Source organism: Melanerpes formicivorus, unplaced genomic scaffold (genome assembly GCF_026170545.1).
Source record: "Melanerpes formicivorus ecotype bairdi unplaced genomic scaffold, bMelFor1.0.p_v2 SCAF_95, whole genome shotgun sequence".
NCBI lineage: Eukaryota > Metazoa > Chordata > Aves > Piciformes > Picidae > Melanerpes > Melanerpes formicivorus.
Window position 1 is genome coordinate 1,661,825 of NW_027142447.1, and position 25,452 is coordinate 1,687,276.

General features: G+C 50.8%; 1 protein-coding gene across 10 annotated transcripts in view; it reads left to right on the plus strand.

Annotated features, from left to right (window-relative positions):
- LOC137455290 (uncharacterized) overlaps positions 1 to 16,857 on the plus strand; it is a 33,951-nt gene extending 17,094 nt beyond the window's left edge. For 4 of the 10 annotated variants that reach the window (XM_068165978.1, XM_068165975.1, XM_068165970.1 and 1 more), the window contains exons 2-8: positions 5,344 to 5,643; positions 6,923 to 7,171; positions 9,432 to 9,527; positions 11,109 to 11,159; positions 13,835 to 13,894; positions 15,000 to 15,062; positions 16,158 to 16,857. In XM_068165978.1, coding sequence (XP_068022079.1) covers positions 5,344 to 5,643; positions 6,923 to 7,171; positions 9,432 to 9,527; positions 11,109 to 11,159; positions 13,835 to 13,894; positions 15,000 to 15,062; positions 16,158 to 16,171 — 833 coding nt within the window. In that variant the 3' untranslated portion in view covers positions 16,172 to 16,857. Of the gene's footprint in view, positions 1 to 481; positions 869 to 5,343; positions 5,644 to 6,922; positions 7,172 to 8,455; positions 8,472 to 9,431; positions 9,528 to 11,108; positions 11,160 to 13,834; positions 13,895 to 14,999; positions 15,065 to 16,157 lie in introns of those variants that run through there. The other 6 variants (XM_068165979.1, XR_010990811.1, XM_068165973.1 and 3 more) reach the window with 6 other exon arrangements.
- The last annotated feature ends 8,595 nt before the right edge of the window (positions 16,858 to 25,452 follow it).

Genomic DNA, 25,452 nt, shown 5'->3' on the forward strand with positions numbered 1-25,452 from the left:
TTTCGAACCCTGAATGATACTATGATACTATGACCAGCATTATTATTAGTACCATAGATTAGCATCACTGTAAAGATCGGCATCCTTGACCCTGCCAGGTGTTAACCAGGAATTACCAATGTGAGCTCATTTACCATCACTAACACATTTCAGTCTGATAGAGACATAGACATTAACATTATTCACAGTTCACGTTACCAACACATTAACAGTTCACTTTAAGGCTTTTTTCTTGCTTTTTCTTGATCTTCTGAAGCCATGATTTAGTCCTGAGGTGTTGGGTGACAGGTTGGACTTGATCTCTGAGGTCTTTTCCAACCTTATTGATTCTCTGATTCTATACATCAGCTACCAATTATTACAGTATTCAGCTACCTGTTTTTGCATTAATGGGTCTCCTCCTAGATCTTTCCCGTGTCCTAGCATACAACCCAGAAAGCTGGTTTCCAAAACCCTTTTGTGCTGAGGTTGTGCAGGACCCATAGTAAACTGTGTAGCATCACAGAACAAGATACCCGCACTAGATGAATTGCAGTTCCCCCTCCTCTCCCGTGAAACCTTAAACCTTTACAGTCCTGGCTGGCACCCAAGGTGGGGGAAAGTTTAAGGCGTGCGGCTGGGGGATCGCGCGGTGGTGGGGAGATCGCGCGGGACCGGTTGACGCAGGCGCTGGTGCTTGCTGCGGAAGTGCCTTCAGAGCCCGGCCTCGCCCGCGGCAGCAGCAGCTTGCATCCGGGGCCTTAAGTTTCTGCTCTTTGGGTCTTATTGGTTGTTTTGTGGTTTGTTTTTTGGTTGGTTTTTTTTTTTTTTTTGCCAGTAGGCATGAAGTTGCTTATTTGTCTGTGGTGGTTCTTTGCCTCTTTGCTGGGTAAGTCAGAGGCGGGGGCGGGGGTGGGGGGAAGGGGGGCGGAAGGCAAATGGAGGCGAGGGAGGCGCAGGCCTTGTGCGCCCGCCCGGCCCCTGGCTCCGTGTGCGCGCCCGCCCGGCCCCTGGCTCCGTGTGCGCGCCCGCCCGGCCCCTGGCTCCGTGTGCGCGCCCGCCCGGCCCCTGGCTCCGTGTGCGCGCCCGCCCGGCCCCTGGCTCCGTGTGCGCGCCCGCCCGGCCCCTGGCTCCGTGTGCGCGCCCGCCCGGCCCCTGGCTCCGTGTGCGCGCCCGCCCGCCCCCTGGCTCCGTGTGCGCGCCCGCCCGCCCCCTGGCTCCGTGTGCGCGCCCGCCCGCCCCCTGGCTCCGTGTGCGCGCCCGCCCGCCCCCTGGCTCCGTGTGCGCGCCCGCCCGCCCCCTGGCTCCGTGTGCGCGCCCGCCCGCCCCCTGGCTCCGTGTGCGCGCCCGCCCGCCCCCTGGCTCCGTGTGCGCGCCCGCCCGCCCCCTGGCTCCGTGTGCGCGCCCGCCCGCCCCCTGGCTCCGTGTGCGCGCCCGCCCGCCCCCTGGCTCCGTGTGCGCGCCCGCCCGCCCCCTGGCTCCGTGTGCGCGCCCGCCCGCCCCCTGGCTCCGTGTGCGCGCCCGCCCGCCCCCTGGCTCCGTGTGCGCGCCCGCCCGCCCCCTGGCTCCGTGTGCGCGCCCGCCCGCCCCCTGGCTCCGTGTGCGCGCCCGCCCGCCCCCTGGCTCCGTGTGCGCGCCCGCCCGCCCCCTGGCTCCGTGTGCGCGCCCGCCCGCCCCCTGGCTCCGTGTGCGCGCCCGCCCGCCCCCTGGCTCCGTGTGCGCGCCCGCCCGCCCCCTGGCTCCGTGTGCGCGCCCGCCCGCCCCCTGGCTCCGTGTGCGCGCCCGCCCGCCCCCTGGCTCCGTGTGCGCGCCCGCCCGCCCCCTGGCTCCGTGTGCGCGCCCGCCCGCCCCCTGGCTCCGTGTGCGCGCCCGCCCGCCCCCTGGCTCCGTGTGCGCGCCCGCCCGCCCCCTGGCTCCGTGTGCGCGCCCGCCCGCCCCCTGGCTCCGTGTGCGCGCCCGCCCGCCCCGGTCTCACTCCCGTGTCCCGGTGTCCCCACCCCCGCGGCTCAGGGAAGTTTAGGCTGGAGGTGAGGAGAAAGTTCTTCACACAGAGAGTTTTTAGCCATTGGAATGTGCTGCCCAGGGAGGTGGTGGAGTCACCATCCCTGGAGGTGTTCAAGAGGGGATTGGATGTGGCACTTGGTGCCATGGTCTAGTCATGAGGTGTTGGGTGACAGGTTGGATTTGATGATCTTTGAGGTCTCTTCCAACCTTGGTGATACTGTGATAGGTTGGACTTGATGATCTCTGAAGTCTTTTCCGACCTTACTGATTGTGTGTTTCTATGAAATGGTTCTGTGGTTCTTTGATTCTATATCCTGGGACAGTACTGAGGCTTATGAGAAAAAAATACAGTCTTTTGTGGGGTAGTGCTGCAGGAGAAGCTGGCTTACAGCTCAGCACAGACACTGAATGGGTGGTGGGGACACTGCCCAGCTCAGTCACTTGTTCACTGTCTGAAGTAATGAGAGGTGTCCATCCTTTCCCCCTCCCTGCTAGCTCCCATTCTACTGTTGACATATCGTCTGCAAGGGTTACTGAGTCAGAGAGTATTTAGGGGCTAGAAGGGTTGATAATATCCCTTCCATGCTGCAGAGTTTGGCCTCATCTGTTGGATGAGTAGACTTTTATTATTTTCCTTTTTTTGCACATCTAGCTGTATTTAATAAAAACTCGGGGAAGTTTCTTAACCTCTCTCCTGAGTTTTGTTTTTGTTTTTTTTAATTGGTGCTTATTTGTAGTGACTCCATGGACATTTTTTTCACAGCATGACTGATTCAGAACTGATTGCATTTAAATGGTTTCTGCAGAGGTCCTATTTCTGGCTGGCAGCTCTGCTAGATCTCAGAGTTTGGGATGCTGTTTCACACAGGTTGTCTGTGAAATTAAACTTTCTTCAGTCACGTTTCCAAAGGAAATCCCTAGTTATCCCCAGGGTTTAAGGGCAGAAACTTTGAAATGAGTAGCAACTTTGTCTCAGAAGCATGCTTTTTACTAGCTCTGTGAATATTCATGCTGGGAAAACTGCATTTTATTTGCTCAGCAGCAGCTTCAGTCAGGGCATTCTGCAGTATGATGCAGAAATAGAATAGAATAGACCAGGTTGGAAGAGACCTTCAAGGTCATCAAGTCCTACCTATCATCCAACACCTTCTAATCAACTAAACCATGGCACCAAGTGCCTCATCTAGTCCCCTCTTAAACACCTCCAGTGATGGTGACTCCACCACCTCCCCAGGCAGCACATTCCAATGGGCAATCACTGTCTCTGTAGAACTTCCTCCTAACCTCCACCCTAAACCTCCCCTGGTGCAACCTGAGACTGTGTCCTCTTGTTCTGGTGCTGGCTGCCTGGGAGAAGAGACCAACCTTTGCCTATCCCCAACCTCCCTTAAGGTAGTTGTAGAGAGCAACAAGGTCTCCCCTGAGTCTCCTCCAAGCTAAGCCACCCCAGCTCCCTCAGCCTCTCCTCACAGGGCTGTGCTCCAAACCCCTCCCCAGCTTTGTTGCCCTTCTCTGGACACCTTCCAGCAACCCAACATCTTTCCTAAACTGAGGGGCCCAGAACTGGACACAGGACTCAAGGTGTGGCCTAACCAGTGCTGAGTACAGGGGCAGAATGACCTCCCTGCTCCTGCTGGCCACACTGTTCCTGATGCAGGCCAGGATGCCATTGGCCCTCCTGGCTGCCTGGGCACACTGCTGGCTCCTGTTCAGCCTACCATCATCAGCACCGCCAGATCCCTCTCTGCCTGGCTGCTCTCCAGCCACTCTGTCCCCAACCTGTAGCACTGCATGCTATGATGTTGCTGGTGATGGCATTAATTTCATCTTTTCACCACAGTACAGACAGGAGGCCTAATTCAAGTGAACTTGAGCACTGAGGCTAGAGTAGCTTAGGAAAGAGCAGGTCATCAGGACAGTGATCCTACCTGGGAGCAGAATATGGAAACTGGGGGCTTCCTTTGTGGTTCCTCTCACATGACTGTGCGAGACAGGCTGGGTTTGGGTGTTTTTTAACTGACATGTGCCTCACTGTGCACCACCTGATCTCCTTCCATGATCAGGTGACCCATCTGGTGGACGTGGGGAGGCCTGTGTATGTGGTCTACTTGGACTTCAGCAAGGCCTTTGACACTGTCCCCCACAGCAAACTGCTGGCTAAACTGTCAGCCCCTGGCTTGGACCACTACACTCTGTGCTGAGTTAGGAACTGGCTGGAGGGCCAAGCCCAGAGAGTGGTGCCACATCCAGTTGGAGACCAGTCACCAGTGGTGTCCCCCAGGGATCAGTGCTGGGCCCCATCCTCTTTAACATCTTTATTGATGATCTGGATGAGGGCATTGAGTCCATCATCAGTAAATTTGCAGATGACACCAAGCTGGGGGCAGATGTTAGTCAGAGGGTAGAAAGGCTCTGCAGAGGGACCTTGACAGACTGGACAGATGGGCAGAATCCAATGGGATGTCATTTAACAAGTCCAAGTGCCGAGTGCTGCACTTTGGCTATGGCAATCCCATGCAGAGCTACAGGCTGGGGTCAGAGTGGCTGGAGAGCTCCCAAACAGAGAGGGACCTGGGGGTACTGATCAACAGCCACCTGAGCATGAGCCAGCAGTGTGCCCAGGTGGCCAAGAGGGCCAGTGGCATCCTGGCCTGCATTAGGAATAGTGTGGCCAGCAGGAGCAGGGAAGTCATTGTGCCCCTGTACTCAGCACTGGTTAGACCACACTTTGAGTCCTGTGTCCAGTTCTGGGCCCCTCAGCTGAAGAAGGACATCGGAACACTTGAACGTGTCCAGAGAAGGGCAACAAGGCTGGGGAGAGGCCTTGAGCACAAACTCTATGAGAAGAGGCTGAGGGAGCTGGGATTGTTTAGCCTAGAGAAGTGGAGGCTCAGGGGTGACCTCATTGCTGTCTACAACTACCTGAAAGGTGGTTGTGGCCAGGAAGGGGTTGGTCTCTTCTCCCAGGCAACCAGCACCAGAACAAGAGGACACAGTTTCAAGCTGCACCAGGGGAGGTTTAGACTCGAGGTGAGGAGAAAGTTCTTCACTGAGCGAGTCATTTGTCATTGGAATGTGCTGCCCAGGGAGGTGGTGGAGTCACCATCACTGGAGGTGTTCAAGAGGGGATTGGATGTGGCACTTGGTGCCATGGTCTAGCCATGAGGTCTGTGTTGATAGGTTGGACTCGATGATCCTCGAGGTCTCTTCCAACCTTAGTTATACTGTGATACTGTGATCATGATGAGCTTCTAAGCTAAGTTGGAATGTACCTGGTAGTGCAATACAAGATTAATCAAGCAGTAGTTTTATAAAGCATCTTGTATTTTATTTCTTTTAATTTATTTTTTTTCCCTGCAGGATTCACCTGCTGCGAGCAGCAATTTGCCTTCATAGGAGGAAGTCATACTTTTGAAGCAAAACACCATGGAGAAGTATATGAAATTATTTTGAAGAGAGGCAAGGATAAAGTGGCTGAATGGGACAGCTCAAGCAATGTGGAGCAATACTATCCTCCTTTTGAGAACAGAATGTCGTTGAACGTGGAAAATGGGAGTGTCACTGCATCGCAGCTGGAAAGGAACGATTCAGACACATACACCTTGGAGTGGATGGATGCTGAGGGAACTCACGAGTCAAGCACTCTACTTACTGTTGCAGGTGAGTAGTGGGAGAGCTACATGAAGGATTTGCACTACTTTGTTCACTTCAATAAGGCTAGAAAGGGGATTATTGTCAGGACAGCAAATAGGAGCAGGGGTCTGTTCTTTGGCTCGCTTGTTAACTTTCTTAGGCGCTCTGAAGTTGTTCGGAGGTGGCATCTTGTGTGCCTGTGATTAGTCAGCTTGGAATGACTTCCAGAAGGTATGTTCAAAGTTCTTCACGGAGAGAGTTGTTGTACTGGTCATTAGTAGGCTGAGCATGAGCCAGCATTGTGCTGAGGTGGCCATGGCGGCCAGTGGCATACAGGCCTGTATCAGGAATAGTGTGGCCAGCAGGAGCAGGAAGGTCATTCTGCTCTGTACTCAGCGCTGGTTAGGCCACACCTTGAGTACTGTGTCCAGTTCTGGACCTCTCAGTTTATGAAAGATGCTGAGTTGCTGGAAGGTGTCTGGAGAAGGGCAACAAAGCTGGTGAGGGGTTTGGAGCACAAACTCTATGAGGAGAGGCTGAGAGAGCTAGGGTTGCTTAGCCTGGAGAAGAGGAGGCTCAGGGGAGACCTTATTGCTGTGTACATCTGCCTGAAGGGAGGTTGTAGCCAGGTGGGAATTGGTCTCTTCTCCCAGGCAACCAGCACCAGAACAAGAGGACACAGTCTCAAACTGTGCCAGGGCAGGTTTAGGCTGGATGTTAGGAAGAAGTTCTTCCCAGATAGAGAGATTGGCCATTGGAATGTGCTGCCCAGGGAGATGGTGGAATCACCATCACTGGAGGCGTTCAAGAGGGGATTGGACATGGCACTTGGTGCCATGGTTTAGTAGTCATGAGGTTTTGGGTGGTAGGTTGGACTTGATGAACTTTGAGGTCTTTTCCAACCTTATTGATTCTATTCAAGCAGATGACAAAGCTTTTTGAGCAGTTGGACTCAGTTATCCCAGGGAGCAGATATCTACTGAAGGTGCTCCTGCAGGCAGGTTACAAATGCTTGGGGATCTGTGTCCTCCATGGTATTTGCAGCTTGACTAGTGGTCTTTGTGAAGTATAGTTGGCCAGTGTGTATATTAGTCCTATTGACAGTGAGCCATGAGGGGTCTTGAGCAGGGCACTGAAGGGACCACCAACAGAGCCACTTTCAGAAATACCTTCGCTGCATACACACACGTGTAACTTCATATGTACGCTACCCTGCTGCTTGTGTTGCTCCAGCCCTTGTCCTGTGCTAGGATTGAAGGCTGTGTATAACCAAAGTAATGCAGAATATTTTTTTTCCTTCTTTTAGATCTCCTTTTAGAACTTGAAATGAATTGCAACAGCACTGATAATGCTAAACTAAGGTGTACAGCAGATTCCCGTCTGCCTGTGGATTGCACGTGCACGATTGGGACAGAGACACTGCCTGGTCAGGGCTCAGAAGTTCCCATCCCTGCGAATCGTCCTCCTTCCACAGTCTTGATGTGTTTCAGTGTTTTGTCTGGACATGAAAGGAGTGCTCAAATCAGTCTGGATCCGTGCTTGCAAGCTGAAGAAGGTAATGAACAGTTACAGTATCACAGTATAACTAAGGTTGGAAGAGACCTCGAGGATCATCGAGTCCAACCTATAAACACAGCCCCCATGACTAGACCATGGCACCAAGTGCCACATCCAATCTCCTCTTGAACACCTCCAGGGATGGTGACTCAACCACCTCCCTGGGCAGCACATTCCAATGACGCCCCAACGACTCGGGTTGCATATGCAAGTCTGAGAGGCTAGGTTGGGAAGCAGCATGGACTTGGAATGTAAAGTTTCTACTGACTTCTCAGGAAGCTGAATTTAAAGACTAAAAAGCATCAGAAGTCATTTGGCTTCTAGCAGTGTTTAAGGTTGGTGAAAGGTTACGAGGTTAACAGTTTGATTCTCCCTTGGAAAGATAACTCTTTGTAAGGGATTTCAACAGAACTGAAGCTTCTGCTGTCATTTGAAATGATTAATAATAGAGGGAGATGCACTTAGATATCTTCTGAACCTTTCAGCCTGGTGTAATTTAAAATGCAGTGCTGCAGGCTGGGGTCAGAGTGGCTGGAGAGCAGCCAGGCAGAGAGGGACCTGGGGGTACTGGTCAATAGTAGGCTGAACATGAGCCAGCAGTGTGCCCAGGTGGTCAAGAAGGCCAGTGGCATCCTGGCCTGCATCAGGAACAGTGTGGCCAGCAGGAGCAGGGAAGTCATTGTGCCCCTGTACACTGCACTGGTTAGGCCACACCTTGAGTCCTGTGTCCAGTTCTGGGCCCCTCAGTTTAGGAAAGATGTTGAGTTGCTGGAAGGTGTCCAGAGAAGGGCAACAAAGCTGGGGAGGGGTCTGAAGCATAGCCCTATAAGGAGAGGCTGGGGGAGCTGGGGTTGCTTAGCCTGGAGAAGAGGAGGCCCAGGGCAGATGTTATTGCTCTCTAAACTCCCTGAAGGGAGGTTGTAGCCAGGTGGGGGTTGGTCTCTTCTCCCAGGCAACCAGCACCAGAACAAGAGCACACAGTCTCAAGCTGTGCCAGGGCAGGTTTAGGCTGGAAGTTAGGAAGAAGCTGTTTCCAGAAAGAGAGATTGCCCATTGGAATGTGCTGCCCAGGGAGGTGGTGGAGTCACCATCCCTGGAGGTGTTCAAGAGGGGATTGGGTGTGGCACTTGGTGCCATGGTTTAGTAGTTCTGAGGTGTTGGGTGATAGGTTGGACTTGATGATCTCTGAGGTCTTTTCCAACCTTATTGATTCTATCCTATTCTAAAGTAATGACTGTTGTGTTATCATCTTTGTACTGCTTGCCATGAACTGGAATGAAAGTCTTCAGTCATTTCAAGTGAGTCATCTAGCGCTTGTTAGATAAAATTTCCCTTCTAGTATGTGCATGAGTTAATAAGCATGCCTCCTTACCTGCTCCACAGATACATACAGAGAGGAGAAAAGAAGTTTTCCTGCTGTTTCTTCTTGTGTGTTTGGTACTATCTGCTTTGTGGGATGTGTAGAGTAGTCCCAAACTGGCAACATTTCCCAATTCTGTGATGTTGTGGATTGAAAATTCCCCCCCAACATCAAATTTATACAGATATACATCTCTCTGTTTGTATATATCTATCTGTCTATGCAGAAGAAGCATTCACAGCTTGCCTCACCATATTTTTACTATGTGCTGTAGGAGAATCTCTGCTCCAGCACCTGGAGTACCTTCTGCCTCTGCCTTCACTGGCCTTGGTGTCTACGGACTTGTTGCTCTCACGTATTCTCACTCCTTTCTCCCAGCTGCTGTTGTGCAGCAGTTTTTTACCTCCTCTTATGTATGTTATTGTAAAGATGCTACTACTGTCACCAATGGGCTCAGTGTTGGCCAGCAGCAGGTCTGTTTTGGAGCCAGAAGAACCATCTCTGTCCAACATGGGGGCAGCTTGTGGCATCTTCTTACTGAAGCCACCCCTGCAGCCCACTTGCTTCCAAAACTTTGCCATGCACACCCAGTACAAGGCAGCTGGTAAAATTTCATTTGGTCAGGATCTGTCTCAGCCTTTCATAGGCTGAAAAATGGAAGAGCCATTGGCTTTTGAATCATGAAGAGCATTCACTGAGCTGAGGGACTTCATGCAGCATTTTCCTGGGGCTGGCTTGGGGCTTTGCTAATAGCTGACTCTGGGGGATGAATTTCTGGAGGTTAGTTTTTAAAAACACCTATGTGAGACATACTCAGGGTTGTATGTCTCCTGAAGTGGTGTGTCATCACACAGTTGCTTTTGAACTAATCCAGCTTTTTTGTTTGCTTGTTTTCAAGGAGCCCACAGACCCGATCTTACCGCACTCTGGGTGGTTCTAATTCTACTTCTACTTCTACTAGTCCTAGGAGTAGCAATATACCTATACAAAAAAGGTATGTGTAGCATTTTCTGATGGAGCTTAACATGTTGATGCTGATTGAAGTTCTGTAGAACATATGGAAGTTTCTGACCATGTATTGTAAACACCGTGGTAGGAACAAGTACCACTTAGGCAAAACCTGACAGACTTGAAGGAGGTTACCCTGAATTTCTTGCACTTAGACACTGGGCTCTGTGTAGTAGGAAACACTGCAGTTTGTATGTTTCTCCCTTAGATTGTGTGTTTCATGGAATCATAGTATCAGGGTTGGAAGGGACCACAAGTATCATCTAGTTCCAACCCCCCTGCCATGGCCAGGGACACCCCACACTACATCAGCCTGGCCAGAGCCTCATCCAGCCTGGGCTTAAACACCTCCAGGGATGGGGCCTCAACCACCTCCCTGGACAATCCATTCCAGGGCTTCACCACTCTCATGGGGAAGAACTTCCTCCTCACATCCATCCTGAATCTCCCCACCTCCAGCTTCATTCCCTTCCCCCTAGTCCTATCACTCCCTGAGATCCTGAGCAGTCCTTCCCCAGCCTTCCTGTAGGCCCCCTTCAGATACTGGAAGGCCACAATGAGGTCACCTCGGAGCCTTCTCTTCTCCAGACTGAACAGCCCCAACTCCTTCAGTCTGTCCTCATAGGAGAGGTGCTCCAGCCCTCTACTCATCCTTGTGGCCCTTCTCTGAACACATCCAGCACCTCCATATTCCTCTTGCAATAGGGGCTCCAGAACTGGAGGCAGTACTCCAGGTGGGGTCTCAGCAGAGCTGAGCAGAGGGGGAGAATCACCTCCCTTGCCCTGCTGGTCACACTTCTCTTGCTGCAGCCCAGGATCTGATTGGCTTTCTGGGCTGCAAGTGCACACTGAGAGCTCCTGTTGAGCTTCTCCTCCCCCGGCACCCCCAAGTCCCTCTCCTCAGGGCTGCTTTCCAGTAAGTTTAACTTACTGTGTTTCTAATTAGCAGGTGTCTGGTCTTGAGTGTGTTTTCACTGCCTCTTCTGAGAGCATCATGAAGCTGCTCTCATGATCAGATTTTTTGTTGGAACAGGCTCTTACTGGGGCCTGTTAAATACTTTATGCTGAGTCTGGGCTTTATAGTCTGGAGAAGAGAAGACTGAGAGGGGATGTCACTGTACAGGGACAGACTGATGACCCCATAAGAGTAATCTTCTTAATTCAAAATCTTTGCCTTTTAGACCCCTATGTTTCAATAATGATTTCCAGGTTCCAAGGACTAAGCCCTTGTCCTTTGTTAATGCCTGACCCATTATGTTCCCAGTGGCTCACCTACCTCACCTGGGCAGGTGTCAAAGTTCAGGTCTGGACCAAAAGGCAGTATCCCACTGCTCTCAGCCGCACTGGGCTCCCTCACCCTTGCTGCACCTGCAGCCCAAACGTCAAGTCACTTCTTGGGTCACACGTCGAGGGTCACCGTTTGTCACTGTACAGGGATAGGGTGATTCGATGGTGATAGGTTGGACTTGATGATCTCAAAAGTCTTTTCCAACCTGCTCTGCTCTGGTCTGGTCTCTTCTCTTGCGAATTAAAACACACTTTCTAAAAGAAATAACTCTTTTCGCAGGCTTCCGTCACTGTTGGGTGAAAAGCCCAGAAAAACTTAACTCATATGGAGGTAAGAAACCTGTCATGGGCTGTAAATGTTTGTAAACATCTGCTGTTGGTTGAAGCAGGGGGTTTGATCTGCCTTTTCTTTTTTATTGTGTGGGGTCTAAGCTTCTGAATTAATATCCAGCATGTGCACATACAGTCGAGGTCCTGTGTTGGGTAGTCATGGGCACCTGCCATTACTGGAGCTATTAGTTTACCTTGGTTGTGTCTTGGTAATCCATTCAGGGACTGGTGAAGACAGACAGAGAAGTCTTTAGTGCTCCACAGAGATTGCTCAATCACTGCCCACTGGTTTTGCTCCTGAGTATCATAGTATGATAGTATCAGTCAGGGTTGGAAGGGACCACAAGGATCATCTAGTTCCAACCCCCCTGCCATGGGCAGGGACACCCCACACTAGATCAGCCTGGCCACAGCCTCATCCAGCCTGGGCTTAAACACCTCCAGGGACGGGGCCCCAACCACCTCCCTGGACAACCCATTCCAGGGCTTCACCACTGTCATGGTGAAGAACCTCCTCCTCACATCCAGGCTGCTGGTGTGATGTGCAGAACTCTGGTCCTTGCTTTTAGTGCAGGACTTATATCCCGTGGAACAAGTAGCAGCTGTTTGCTTTTCTTTTTCTAACCTGCTTGGCTTGCTTCAGGAAAAAAAAGTGTCAGCACAACCTCTTACTCCATTCTGCAGGCCTGTCTTCTCCTTGTAACTACCCAGATGTGGGAAGGAGACAGTGAAGGAACTTCTCACCTCTTTCCATTAATTAGCAGTCTTCTTTTCACCTGTTTGGGAAATCTTTCTGCATGCAGAAAGGTTTGTCTGCATTCCTGTTTTCCTGTCCAGATGTCCACTTGTGCTGCTGCTGTCTGTTCTAATAAGGCTGCTCAGTTCTCTGGCTTCTGAGTGTGTGTGTGTTGTGTTGTGGTGAGTTACTCTATAGCTTGAGCAGCTAAAGATGGGGACAGCTGCTTTTGTCTGTGCTACATAAATAACCAGAGTTTTCTTAGGATATTTTGCTGTAGTTGTTAAAGCTGTGGGTCTAGCCCTTGATTTAGAGATCCATGAAGTTAAGAGACAGCAAGGGGGTATCACAGTATCACTAAGGATGGAAGAGACCTCGAGGATCATCGAGTCCAACCTATCAACACAGACCCCATGACTAGACCATGGCACCAAGTGCCACGTCCAATCTCCTCTTGAATGCCTCCAGGGATGGTGACTCCACCACCTCCCTGGGCAGCCCACTCCAATGACAAATGACTTGCTCAGTGAAGAACTTCCTCCTCATCTCGAGTCTAAACTTCCCCTGGTGCAGCTTGAGACTGTGTCCTCTTGTTCTGGTGCTGGTTGCCTGGGAGAAGAGACCAACCCCTTCCTGGCTACAACCTCCCTTCAGGTAGTTGTACAGGGCAATGAGGTCTCCCCTGAGCCTCCTACTCTCCAGGCTAAACAATCCCAGCTCCCTCAGCCTCTCCTCACAGGGCTGTGCTCAAGGCCTCTCCCCAGCCTTGTTGCCCTTCTCTGGACATGTTCAAGTGTTTTGATGTCCTTCTTCAGCTGAGGGGCCTAGAGCCGGACACAGGACTCAAGGTGTGGCCTAACCAGTGCTGAGTACAGGGCACAATGACCTCCCTGCTCCTGCTGGCCACACTATTCCAAATGCAGGCCAGGATGCCATTGGCCCTCTTGGCCACCTGGGGACTCTGCTGGCTCATGTTCATCCAGCTGTTGATCAGTACCCCCAGGTCGCTCTCTGTTTGGCAGCTCTCCAGCCACTCTGCCCCCAGCCTGTAGCTCTGCATGGGGTTGTTGTGGCCAAAGTGCAGCCCCTGGCACTTGGATTTGTTGAATGCCATCCTGTTGGACTCTGCCCATCTGTCCAGTCGGTTGAGGTCCCTCTGCAGAGCCTTTCTACCCTCTAACTGAGAAGGGCCAGGAGGATGAGCAGAGGGCTGGAGCACCTCTCCTGTGAGGACAGACTGAAGGAGTTGGGGCTGTTCAGTCTGGAGAAGAGAAGGCTCCCAGGTGACCTCATTGTGGCCTTCCAGTATCTGAAGGGGGCCTACAGGAAGGCTGGGGAAGGACTGCTCAGGATCTCAGGGAGTGATAGGACTAGGGGGAATGGAATGAAGCTGGAGGTGGGGAGATTCAGGCTGGAGGTGAGGAGGAGGTTCTTCCCCATGAGAGTGGTGAAACCCTGGAATGGGTTGTCCAGGGAGGTGGTCGAGGCCCCGTCCCTGGAGGTGTTTAAGCCCAGGCTGGATGAGGCTGTGGCCAGCCTGATGTAGTGTGGGGTGTCCCTGCCCATGGCAGGGGGGCTGGAACTACCTGACTGATACTATGATAAGTATAGATAATGTTGGTTATGCTCTGGGACCTTGAGTGGTTGCTTGAGGGAGGTTGAAGTGGAAAGGAATAGTGAGTTCCTCACTAAGGTGTCATAAGATAGTAGTTCTCAGAAGTATCTGCTAAGAGTACAGGGAAGCAGCAACTGAGTTGCACATTTTGTAGACTATTTTGTAGCTCTGTAATCATTTCTAAAAGGGACTTTAAGGGGGGGAATAAATTTTGCACATGGCCTTTTGAAGTCCAAACCAGAATTGTAGTTGTTTTCTAAGCAATGAGTTGTACTACAGTGAAGCAAAGCAGTGAGATACACCTTCTGTGGTCTCTTTTTTTCAGGATCTATTGCCCTGCAGGCCAAACCCCAGATTACAGCTGACTGTGGTGTAAGTAATGGAGGTGAGTGCCTCTCCTGTGGTCAGGAGGTGTTCTTGGGGAAAGGTGTTGGCTTTCTGGTATTCAGCTGATGTTGGCAAGGTGTGGAGTTGTAGAGAAGGCCAATGTCATAGTTTGGGCTGGGTGCCCTCTGCTACAGGGGTGATTCCTGTGTCCGGAAGTCCAGCCCAGTGGGTGGACACAGGAAGTTAGGTTATTTCCTACCGTGATCCCTTGCACCACCATAAGTTTCGCGGCGGGGTCTGGCACTTCCTCTTTCCTCTCCGCCACCCGGTAACTGGGGGAGATGTCTCCCAGCCATGGGCCTGGTTAGTCCCAAGGCCACAGGGGGGGATGGGCAGTCTCAGATCTGGCCAGCTGAGACTAGCCTAGCGGGGGGGGGGATGGGGGGGGGGTGGGGGGAAGGAGGAGCCCTGGGGGTTTTGGGTGCACCCTCAGGTGGGGATGGGATCTCTCTGGGTCTGTTTTGGGGTTCTTGTCACTGTGTTTCTAGTTCTCTGCACACACACACTGTTCTCTATTTAAACTTTCCATCACTTTTGCAATCTGTTTGAGTCGTCATTTCTGTGCGTGGTGGTGGTGGGGCTCTGCCCCAACCCATTACAGGCAACAAGGCTGGTGAGAGGCCTTGAGCACAAGCCCTATGAGGAGAGGCTGAGGGAGCTGGGATTGTTTAGCCTGGAGAAGAGGAGGCTCAGGGGTGACCTCATTGCCCTCTACAGCTACCTGAAAGGTGGTTGTGGCTGGGAAGGGGTTGGTCTCTTCTCCCAAGCAACCAGCACCAGAACAAGAGGACACAGTCTCAAGCTGCACCAGGGGAAGTTTAGGCTCAAGGCGAGGAGAAAGTTCTTCCCAGAGAGAGTCGTTTGTCATTGGAATGTGCTGCCCAGGGAGGTGGTGGAGTCACCATCCCTGGAGGTGTTCAAGAGGGGATTGGATGTGGCACTTGGTGCCATGGTCTGGCCATGGGGTCGCTGGTGACAGGTTGGAGTCGATGATCCTCGAGGTCTCTTCCAACCTTAGTGATACTGTGATACTTAACACAATAGAAAGTGCCTTGAATCTGAGTAAAGCAGGGGACTACAGCTGTGTTCTGATCTCTCTCCAGACACCCTTGAGCAGAACAGCAGCTTGCTGGACAAGTGTGGGAGTGATGGAGGTGTAAATGGAGGTAAGTGCTGTGTTATGCAGCAGCCATCTTTTGTTTGGGGATTTTTCTTAAGACTTTTCCATGTGAAGTTATGGATTGCACCATGAGTGCTTAGTGCCTTCTGTTCTGGTGTCTGTAAGGAGTTGCATTCCTCCAAGGTGAGGAGGAAGTTCTTCACTGAAAGAGTTGTTGGCCATTGGAATGTGCTGCCCAGGGAGGTGGTGGAGTCACCATCCCTGGAGGTGTTCAGGCGGAGATTGGATGTGGCACTTGAAGCCATGGTTTGTTTAGTCATGAGGTGCTGGGTGACAGGTTGGACTTGATGATCTCTGAGGTCTTTTCCAAACTTATTGATTCTATGATCTGCAGTGGCTGGGAATCTGCTGCACAGAATGATGGAGATCTGCTCTGAGGCACCATTGCCATCGTTCTCTCTGTGAGCTGCTGTCATCTCTGAGCAGCTGCCCTTGCTGCTCATGCTGTTGTAGCACAGTGCTCCCTACAGACCCTGGAGAGATTAATGCATGTTGTATGCAGGGCATTTGATTGGGCACATAGTCTGGAGCTTGCTGGATTCCTGCACTGTAACTTCCTTTATATCCAGCTTCCTTGCTTGTGGAGTCAGAGCTCTTCCTGCACTCCTCAAAAGAGGGGGAAAAACTCCAAAAGCATCTGGCATTACTTTGTGGAAGAAACAGCAGCAGCCTTACATGCATGCATGTTGCACAGCTGATGTTAAGGTTATAGGCCTGGTCCTTTGTCTAAAAGGTCTGAAGTGCCTGATTGTGTGATCCAAAGTCATGGGGTCAGAACAACCTCACAGCCTCAGAGGTCACCAGCTGCTTAGCAGGGGCTGGGGGCTGCTCTTAACATGTTCTAGTTGCAGAGGAAGGTCTAACCATAAAGAGAGAGTTCCAGTAGAAGAGCTAGTGGCTGTGGATACAGTGGGTCACGTAGCTGCTGCTGTAATTGGATTGCTTTGGATCACGTGGACAGTATGTTCATTCATCTTCACACTTAGTAGTACTTGAAGTCTGCAGTGTTGTGTAACTAGTTCAGTTTCTTAAAGAGAAGACATAATTGACCTCTGCTCTTTTCTTTTTTCTTGTGCTGCAGGTCTTCCGCCGTGAGCTGAGCAACAAGGGATTGGAACTGGTGGAATGCAGCCATTGAAGATCTGCTTCTACTTTCTCCTCTTGGGCTAAAGCCCGAAACTCCATATGCACTTTTGAATCAGCACTTTTTTCCAGTCAGAAGAAAGGCACCTCATCCTTCAGTCACTGCATTTCCAGAGAGAAATCAGTGTACAAAACAAATGCACTACAACTTCTGGGCCACTCAATTTAAGAACCTTGAGACGCTTGAACGTGTCCAGAGAAGGGCACTTGGTGCCATGGTTTAGTTAGTCCTGAGGTGTCGGTTTAGTTAGTCCTGAGGTGTCGGGTGAGAGGTTGGACTTGATGATCTCTGAGGTCTTTTCCAACCTTAGTGATTCTGTGATAAGATCTCCTGGTGCCTGCAGAAGACTGGCAAACTGATTATCTACCGATGATGACTGACATTGTGACTGGAACAAAGCTGCTGCTGCTTTGCCTAGAACATCTCTTTGGCTTTTTGCACGTTCAGGGCTGTTTTTCATGTCTTAGCTTTTACTTCATATTATTTAAAGAGAATATCTACGTGAAAAGTACTCTAGTTTTTTGGATTGTAGCTACAAGGAAAATATGAAAACCAGGCTCATATATGCACTGGAGTTAGGAAATACTATGTATTTCTCTTTTCAGTATTAAGCAATGAAAATTGAATATTCAGTGCCTTCTGTGTCCTGGTTGCTTACTACAGACCATCAGTGTGTATATGTATCTGAAAGCTGGACCTCAACAGAATGGACCTTAACAAACGACCTCAAGAGGCTCATTTCAGTGGTGCCTTTTATAGTACAAGAAGCAGCAGGTATAAGTCAGAACACAGGAGATTTTACTTGAAAATCTTCTCTCAGGGTGCTAGGGGTCTGTGTCTTCAGACTTCCAAAATCCACCTCTACACGTTCTTATGCAACCTGATCATTCATTGCAACCTGCATGGGGTGGGACTAGATGACCTCCAGCCTACCACCCCCTTCCAACCACTACCATTCTGTGCTGGGTTAGGAACTGGCTGGAGGGCCTAGCCCAGAGAGTGGTGGTGAATGGTGCCACATCCAGCTGGCGGCCAGGCACCAGTGGCGTGCCCCAGGGATCAGTGCTGGGCCCCATGCTCTTTAGTATCTTTATCGATGATCTGGATGAGGGGATTGAGTCAGTCATCAGTAAATTTGCAGATGACACAGTATCACAGTATAACTTAGGTTGGAAAGGACCTCGAGGATCATCGAGTCCAACCAATCAACACAGACCCCATGACTAGACCATGGCACCAAGTGCCACATCCAATCCCCTCTTGAACACCTCCAGGGACGGTGACTCCACCACCTCCCTGGGCAGCACATTCCAATGGCTAACAACTCTCGGAAGAACTTTCTCCTCACCTTGAGTCTAAACCTCCCCTGGCACAGCTTGAGACTGTGTCCTCTTGTTCTGGTGCTGGTTGCCTGGGAGAAGAGACCAACCCCCACCTGGCTACAACCTCCCTTCAGGTAGTTGTAGAGAGCAATAACGTCTCCCCTGAGCCTCCTCTTCTCCAGGCTAAACAACCCCAGCTCCCTCAGCCTCTCCTCACAGGGCTGTGCTCAATGCCTCTCCCCAGCCTCGTTGCCCTTCTCTGGACATGTTCAAGTGTTTCGATGTCCTTCTTAAACTGAGGGACCCAGAACTGGACACAGGACTCAAGGTGTGGCCTAACCAGTGCTGAGTCCAGGGGCACAATGACCTCCCTGCTCCTGCTGGCCACACTTCCTAATGCAGGCCAGGATGCCCTTGGCCTTCTTGGCCACCTGGGCACACTGCTGGCTCATATTCAGGCGGCTGATCAGCACCCCCAGGTCCCTCTCTGTTTGGGAGCTCTCAGCCACTCTGACCCCAGCCTGTAGCTCTGCATGGGATTGCCATAGCCAAAGTGCAGCACTCGGCACTTGGACTTGTTGAATGCCATCCCATTGGACTCTGCCCATCTGCCCAGTCGGTCGAGGTCTCTCTGCAGAGCCTTTCTACCCTCTAACTGACCAAGATCTGCTCCTAACTTGGTGTCATCTGCAAATTTGCTGATGACTGACTCGACCCCCTCATCCAGATCATCAATGAAGATGTTGAAGAGGACAGGACCCAGCACTGATCCCTGGGGACACCACTGGTGCCTGGCTGCCAGCTGGATGTGGCACCATTCACCACCACTCTCTGGGCTTGGCCCTCCAGCCAGTTCCTAACCCAGCAGAAAGTGTAGTGGTCCAAGCCACGAGCAGGAGTTGATCTGTTAGAGGGTAGGAGAGCACTGCAGAGGAACCTTGACAGGCTGGGCAGAGCCCAGCAGCATGAGATTTAACACATCTAAATGCCAGGTTCTGCACATTGGCCGCCACAACCCCATGCAGCACCACAGGCCCCTCAATTTAAGAAGGACATTGAGACTCTTGAATGTGTCCAGAGGAGGGCAATGAGGCTGGGGAGAGGCCTCGAACACAGCCCTGTGAGGAGAGGCTGAGGGAGCTCGGGTTGCTTAGCTGAAGTCTTAATCATGATTCATGGAATTTTTTGAACTTTAGCAGAAGCAAAATAGTCCCAAAAACGAATGCAGTGATCTGACAGGCTTGATGTATGACCAAGAACCCTAAGGGTTCAGCAGTGTCTCACTGCCTGCTTTCACCCACTCACTTGGCACTCTGCTGTACATGAGAAACTTCTGCCTGCTGGTAGAAGCTTGCCTGAGCTTTGCATTTCTCCAAGCAAAAATGAAGCTCAGGGTTGGGTGCTTTTTATTGTTTCTTTGGTTTTTATGAGTAGATTTGGTGGGGGTTTGGGTTACTTTTTTGTATAGGGATGTGACACCAGACAGCTGGGAGAACAAAGGTGAGGAGAAAGCTCTTCACAGAAAGAGCTGCTGGCCATTGGAATGTGCTGCCCAAGGAGGTGGTGGAGTCACTGTCCCTGGTTGTGTTCAAAAAGGGCTTGGCTGTGGCACTTGAAGCCATGGTTAGTCAGTCATGAGGTGTTGGGTGACAGGTTGGACTTGATGATCTCTGAGCTCTTTTCCAGCCTTATTGATTCTATGACATCCTGCTCGTTTTGGTGATGACGCTTGCAGTGCCGATCCCCATGTCCCTCTCTCCAAATGTCTGCTGTGTAGCAACTCAAGAAGAACAAATACATTGTTTTCTGTGAAAAATTTGTGTTGCACCTTGCATTGTGGGTGGAAATTTCCCTCCCCCCCGCTCCCAACTAATTTGGAGAACTCGCCCCCCAGAATAAAATTGCCAGACCAGCTCAGACCACCAGGGGGTGGAAGCAAATGAAGCAGTGTTTACAAGCAAACTAAAATCTAGCTATGGGAAAGGCAATGCATATGTACAAAATATACAATATTTACATATGTTTCCAATTTATAAGCAACACAAGGGCCCCCCCCGGACAAAACCAGGGGGCTACCACTAGCTTCGCCCTCTCTGCCCCCATCTCCCCTGTACGAGGGAAAAAAGAGCAGAGAGTAGCTTGTTAGTTACTTAGCCACAACAAAAACACAGCCAAGGTCAGCAGCAGCCCAGCAGAAACCACCTCCTAGTATCAGCTAGAGCAAAGAGCTGAAAGAGTGAGAAGAGTTTATAGAAGTCATAGAATCAATAAGGTTGGAAAAGACCTCAGAGATCATCAAGTCCAACCTGTCACCCAACACCTCGTGACTAACTAACCATGGCATCAAGTGCCACAGCCAGGCCCTTCTTATACAACTATGTTAGCTACCAGACCAAAGGGATTATTTAGACCTTATCATTATGTTCCCTTTACATCCAGTGGTCATTTATTTACATTCTACCACTTTCTGCTCAAGATGTGTGCAGTGTGCCCAGGTGGCCAAGAGGGCCAATGGCATCCTGGCCTGCATTAGGAATAGTGTGGCCAGCAGGAGCAGGGAAGTCATTGTGCCCCTGTGCTCTGGACTGGTTAAGCCATACCTTGAGTCCTGTGTCCAGTTCTGGGCCCCTCAGTTTAGGAAGGACTTTGAGACACTTGAATGTGTCCAGAGAAGGGCAACGAGGCTGGGGAGGGGCCTTGAGCACAGCCCTGTGAGGAGAGGCTGAGGGAGCTGGGGTTGTTTAGCCTGGAGAAGAGGAGGCTCAGGGGTGACCTCATTGCTCTCTACAACTATCTGAAGGGTGGTTGTAGCCAAGAAGGGATTGGTCTCTTCTCCCAGGCAACCAGCACCAGAACAAGAGGACATAGTCTCAAGCTGCACCAGGGGAAGATTAGGCTTGAGGTGAGGAGAACGGTCTTCCCAGAGAGAGTTGTTGGCTGTTGGAATGTGCTGCCTGGGGAGGTGGTGGAGTCCCCATCCCTGGCGGTGTTCAAGAGGGGATTGGATGTGGCACTTGGTGCCATGGTCTAGTCACAAGGTCTGTGGTGACAGGTTGGACTGAATGATCTTTGAGGTCTCTTCCAGCCTTAGTGATACTGTGATACATCTGTGGAACATTTCCCTAGGCATCAGCCTGACACTGCCACTCATCACCTTGCAGTGGATGCCAGGGTAGACAGTTTCCAATAGCAGACATCAGAGCCCACTCGAGATGCAAAGAGTTGCTTCTGGCTCACATGTGACTGGAGTCCAGGGAGTGGTGCCTGTGTGTCGTGATTTGAGAGACCAAATTCTCCCACCATGGGCAGAAATAATGACTCAGACAAACGGATTGCAAAAGTGATGGGGAGTTTAAATGGGAAAACAAAAACAAACCAGCAATGACAGTTTTACAGAGAACCACAAGCACCGTGACAGAGAGAGAGAGATCCTTGAACATAGCCAAGAACATCCCATCCCCACCTGGGGGTACACCCAAACCCCCAGGGCTCTTTCTTACCCCCAACCCAGCCTTGGGCCTGGACAGGCCCAAGGGAGGCAGCTCACACCATTTTAGCTAGGCACTGGTGAGGGAGGAAAGAGGAAGGACACCGTGTGGCTATTTTCTAGAGGAGCAGAGAATTGTGGGTGAAATACCTGGTTTGCTGTGACCACCCAGTGGGCTGGACCCTTTTGGGACCTCCCAGGTGTGGTCTGTGCAGTGGCATCCGGGCCAGCACCCAGCCTAAACCACCACACTGTGCCAGCCAGCAAGCCTGTCCTCTGCCACCCTGCTATCCCAGCTCACGCTGAGGAGGAGGGTGTCGGAGCACTGGAACAGGCTGCCTGGTGAGGTGGTGGAGTCTCCTCTGGACACATTCACAACCTGGCTGCATGCATTCCTATGTGGACTACCCCAGGTGATGCTGCTTTGGCAGGGGGGTTGGACTCGATGATCACTGGAGGTCCTTTCCAACCTCTAATGTTCTGTGATTCTGGGATTCTGTCTGTTCCTGGTAACAAACTGGCAGCAGTGGAAGCTGCTGCTAGGTGCTTGTGCTCACAAGTCGCATTGCAACTGATTGGTTTTCTTTCTCATTGCCTGACTCTGATTTCATAAAGTAATAAATTATTTTTTTCCCCATGCTGAGTCTGTTTTGCCATGATGTTAACTGGTGAATGATCTCTCTGTGTCCTTATTTCGACCCTAAAGCCTTTTGTTATATTTTCTGCATCAGGAATAGTGTGGCCAGCAGGAGCGGGGAAGTCATTGTGCCCCTGTACTCAGCACTGCTTAGGCCACACCTTGAGTCCTGTGTCCAGTTCTGGGCCCCTCAGTTTAAGAAGGACATTGAGACACTTGAACGTGTCCAGAGAAGGGCAACAAAGCTGGGGAGGGGTTTGGAGCACAGCCCTGTGAGGAGAGGCTGAGGGAGCTGGGGTTGCTTAGCCTGGAGAAGAGGAGGCTGAGGGGAGACCTTCTTGCTCTCTACAACTCCCTGAAGGGAGGTTGTAGCCAGGAGGGGGTTGTCTCTTCTGCCAGGCAACCAGCACCAGAACAAGAGCACACAGTCTCAAGCTGCACCACAGGAAGTTTAAACTGGAGATGAGGAGAAAGAATAATTGGCCATTGGAATGTGGTGCCCAGGGAGGTGGTGGAGTCACCATCCCTGGAGGTGTTCAAGAAGGAATTGGACGTGGCACCTGAAGCCATGGTTTAGTAGTCATGAGGTCTTGGGTGACAGTTTGGACTTGATCTCTGAGGTCTTTTCCAGCCTTATTTATTCCTTTTCTATTCTATTCTATGCTATTCCCTGTCCACTTGAGGAGGCAAGCAATAGAGAGCTTTCGAGGACACCTGACATCCAGCTAGATTCAACCCATCAGAGCCTTAAAACCAGGGGCTAAATACCTGACAGACTGGAAGGAGGTGATGCACACCCTTTGTGACACACTACTGCTGGAACACAAGTTTGCAATACTCTTCAAGTAGCATCAGGTTAACTTCCTATGCCCAAAGCACCAAAGAGGAGGTGAGCTTGGGCTTGCCACTGTCACTGGGTGCAGTTTGAGCTGTGGCATAGGTAGAAGGGCATGAAAAAATTCTATGGGGCCTAATGAGCATGTGACCAAAATTCTGAGGGAGCTGGGGCTGCTTAGCTTGGAGAGAAGGAGACTCAGGAGTGACCTTATTGCTGTCTACAACTACCTGAAGGGAGGCTTTAGACAGGCAGAGGTTGGTCTCTTCTCCCAGACAACCAGCACCAGAACAAGAAGACACAGTCTGAAACTGCTCCAGGGGAAGTTTAGGCTGGAGGTTAGGAGGAAGTTCTACACAGAGAGAGTGATTGCCCATTGGAATGTGCTCCCCAGGGAGGTGGTGGAGTCACCATCACTGGAGGTGTTCAGGAGGAGACTTGATGGGGTGCTTGATGCCATGGTTTAGTTGATTAGGTGGTGTTGGATGACAGGTTGGACACGATCTTGAAGGTCTCTTCCAACCTGGTCTATTCTATTCTATTCTATTCTATTCTATTCTATTCTATTCTATTCTATTCTATTCTATTCTATTCTATTCTATTCTATTCTATTTCACTTAAACATAAAGAAAAACCTCTTTCCTGTGAGAGTGACAGAGCACTGGAACAGGCTACCCACAGAGACTGGGGAGCCTCCTCTGGAGACTTTCAAAACTCACCCACCTGGACGTGTTCCTGTGCCACCTTACCTAGGGGAACCTTCTATAGTAGTGAGCCTGGACTATATGGTCTCTGGAGGTCCCTTCCAGTGCTTGCCATTCTGTGATTCTGTGATTAAGGCACGTTCATGACCTAGTCAGGGATTTCCTGCATAATGTATAGCCTTGGGCCCTTCATATGGTTATGGCAGAGCTCTCCAAGCCCTATCAGGAGAGGCAGAGGGAGCTGGGGTTGCTTAAGCCTGGAGAAGAGGAGGCTCAGGGGAGACCTCATTGCTCTCTACAACTACCTGAAGGGAGGTTGTAGCCAGGTGGGGGTTGGTCTCTTCTCCCAGGCAAGGAGCACCAGAACAAGAGGACACAGTCTGAAGCTGCACCAGGGGAGGTTTAGGCTGGATGTTAGGAAGAAATTCTTTATAGAGAGTAGAGAGAGTTATTGGCCATTGGAATGTGCTGCCCAGGGAGGTGGTGGAGTCACCATCAGTGGAGGTGTTTAGGAAGAGACTGGATGGGGTGCTTGGTGCCATGGTTTAGTTGATTAGATGGTGTTGGATGATGGGTTGGATTCGATGATCTTGAGGGTCTCTTCCAACCTGGTCTGGTCTATTCCTATTCTATTCTATTCTATTCTATTCTATTCTATTCTATTCTATTCTATTCTATTCTATTCTATTCTATTCTATTCTATTCTATTCCATTCCATTCCATTTCTATTCTATTCTATTCTATTCTATTCTATTCTATTCTATTCTATTCTATTCTATTCTATTCTATTCTATTCTATTCTATTCCATTCTATTCCATTCCATTCCATTCCATTCCATTCCATTCCATTCCATTCCATTCTCCACCAAATTGTGATGGAGTGGGTGTGGGTTCAGAGGTGCTTTCATCTGCTGAAAGAATAGGATGGTTAAAATTTCTGTACCTGATGGACCACCACAGACATTTGACCTTAAATCTGTATTCAGCTGAATGTTTTGGTTTACATACAGCATGGGGAGGCTCAGAGAGCAGTGCAGATAAACATCCAGCTCCTCAGAAGGGCATTTAACAGCCTTGCCATTGTTTCTGTCCGCCTGCCCGCCTCCTGCCTACATCTGCTGTTTATGCTCAGGAAGTAAAATGTCAGCCTGACAGTTCAAGAGTGCCAAAACAAACACCAATAATGGGAAGTCACTAGCTGAGGCAGCCTGACATGGCACCAGCAGCCATGAGGCCCAAGGGAGAGTATGCTGTACTGTGTCAGCTCCTGGAAGACCCACGAAGGTGGAAGCATCCTTTACAGTCTGATCCATTTTGATCTCCTGGCTTAGCACAGGGGGTTGTGTGTGTTTGTGTATGGATAGGGATGTGTTGTTTCCTGGAAGAAGCTGTAGGCTCAGGGAGACATACTCCAAATTGTGTCTGTCCTCATCCCTGGAGGTGTTTAAAAGACACAGAGGTGTGGTGCTGAGTGACATGGTTTAGAATCATAGAATCAGTCAGGTTGGAAAAGACCTCAGAGATCATCAAGTCCAACCTGTCACCCAACACCTCAGGACTACTAAACCATGGCACCAAGTGCCACATCCAATCCCCTCTTGAACACCTCCAGGGATGGTGGCTCCACCACCTCCCTGGGCAGCACATTCCAATGGCCAATCTCTCTTGCTGGGAAGAACTTTCTCCTCACCTCGAGTCTAAACTTCCCCTGGCACAGATTGAGACTGTGTCCTCTTGTTCTGATGCTGGTTGCCTGGGAGAAGAGACCAACCTTTTCCTGGCTACAACCTCCCTTCAGGTAGTTGTAGAGAGCAAGAAGGTCTCCCCTGAGCCTCCTCTTCTCCAGGCTAAACAAATGACTTGATGATCCTCGATGTCTCTTCCAACCTTAGTTATACTGTGATACTGTGATACTGTGAACCCCAGCTCCCTCAGCCTCTCCTCACAGGGCTGTGCTCAAGGCCTCTCCCCAGCCTTGTTGCCCGTCTCTGCACACGTTCAAGTGCCTCAATGTCCTTCATAAACTGAGGGACCCAGAACTGGACACAGTACTAAGTTGTGGCCTGGTGTTTAGCACCAGACTTGATAGAGTTAGATAATGGTTGGGTCTCATTGACCTGAAAGGTCTTTTCCAGTCAAAACAATTCTATGAACTGTTTTCTTCCATGCCATAAGCTGAGGAACTACATGGTATGCTACCCACTTTCCTTTACTCATATCTTAATTATCTCCAAGTCCTTGGGCTGA